The sequence below is a fragment of the Apaloderma vittatum genome, unplaced genomic scaffold (assembly GCF_000703405.1).
Source record: "Apaloderma vittatum isolate BGI_N311 unplaced genomic scaffold, ASM70340v1 scaffold33509, whole genome shotgun sequence".
NCBI classification, from domain to species: domain Eukaryota; kingdom Metazoa; phylum Chordata; class Aves; order Trogoniformes; family Trogonidae; genus Apaloderma; species Apaloderma vittatum.
The window spans coordinates 7470-8372 of NW_009737549.1; the positions used below are offsets into that span (position 1 = coordinate 7470).

The window sequence follows — 903 nt, forward strand, 5'->3', positions numbered from 1 at the left end:
GAGGGAGCCTGTGCTCCCCCAGCCGCCCCCTCTTTCCTCACAGACCTGCTCATCCCAGTCCCTTGGGTGGCTGTGACAGCAGCTGCACCACCAGCCCTGTGTCCAGATGATCCCATCTAACCTCCTGTGCTGCTCTTTGGGTCGGAGAGGACCTGGTGGAGCTGCCTGGGTGGCCTGGGCTGGAGGCAGGTCAGACTCGCTGCCCCCAACACTGGCCAGGTCCTGCTGCTGGAGGTTTTAGTGCTGACTGCGCTGCTGCGTGTGTCTTGTCCCCAGGCCACTGTGGTCTGTGACCTGGTTCTGCTCTACCTGGATGCGAAGGCTGATGTCTATTGGAAGGAGAAGTTCGAGGAGGTAAGAATCGTGGAACAGAATCATTAAGCTTGGAAAAGATGTCCAAGATCATCGAGTCCAACTGTCAACCCAACACTACCATGACCGCTAAACCATGTCCTGGAGTGCCACATCTACACGGGTTTTGAACACCTCCAGGGATGGCAGGGATGGGGCTGCCTTGGAGAGGTGAGGTTGCAGAGAAGTTTTGCAGGCGGGTTTCATTATTTTCTGCCCCTTGGTCGAAACTCCATTCACAAGACCTGGGAAAAACCTAGTGGAGCAGTTCTTAGTCTTTGACTCGGGCTTCGGTGGCTGATCTCAAATCACAAGTGGAGCAGGGGGCGGATCTCAGAAAGGGAACCTGGTTGCGTGGGACTGAGCAGAGCAGTGCAGGACCACCTAGTGTACTAGGATGCTTCTCTTTATTCCACAGGCAAAACCCCCTAAAGGTAAGACAGAGGCTGCAGCGTAGGGACCTGGGGATTGCTCTGCCACGAGCACCTGCCGCTCCGCAGCAGCCTCCAGGTCAATGCGATGGGGCACGGCTGTGGCCTGAGCGGAGGGGGG

At 57.1% G+C, this 903-nt stretch overlaps 1 protein-coding gene across 1 annotated transcript in view; it reads left to right on the top strand.

Annotated features, from left to right (window-relative positions):
• Nucleotides 1-354, top strand: part of LOC104279915 (P2X purinoceptor 6-like) — a gene marked incomplete at its 3' end in the record, with an annotated part of 7783 nt that extends 7429 nt beyond the window's left edge. Inside the window, exon 7 of the mRNA XM_009877378.1 lies at nucleotides 277-354. Coding sequence (XP_009875680.1) covers nucleotides 277-354 — 78 coding nt within the window. The remainder of the gene's footprint in view (nucleotides 1-276) is intronic.
• Nucleotides 355-903: the final 549 nt, after the last annotated feature.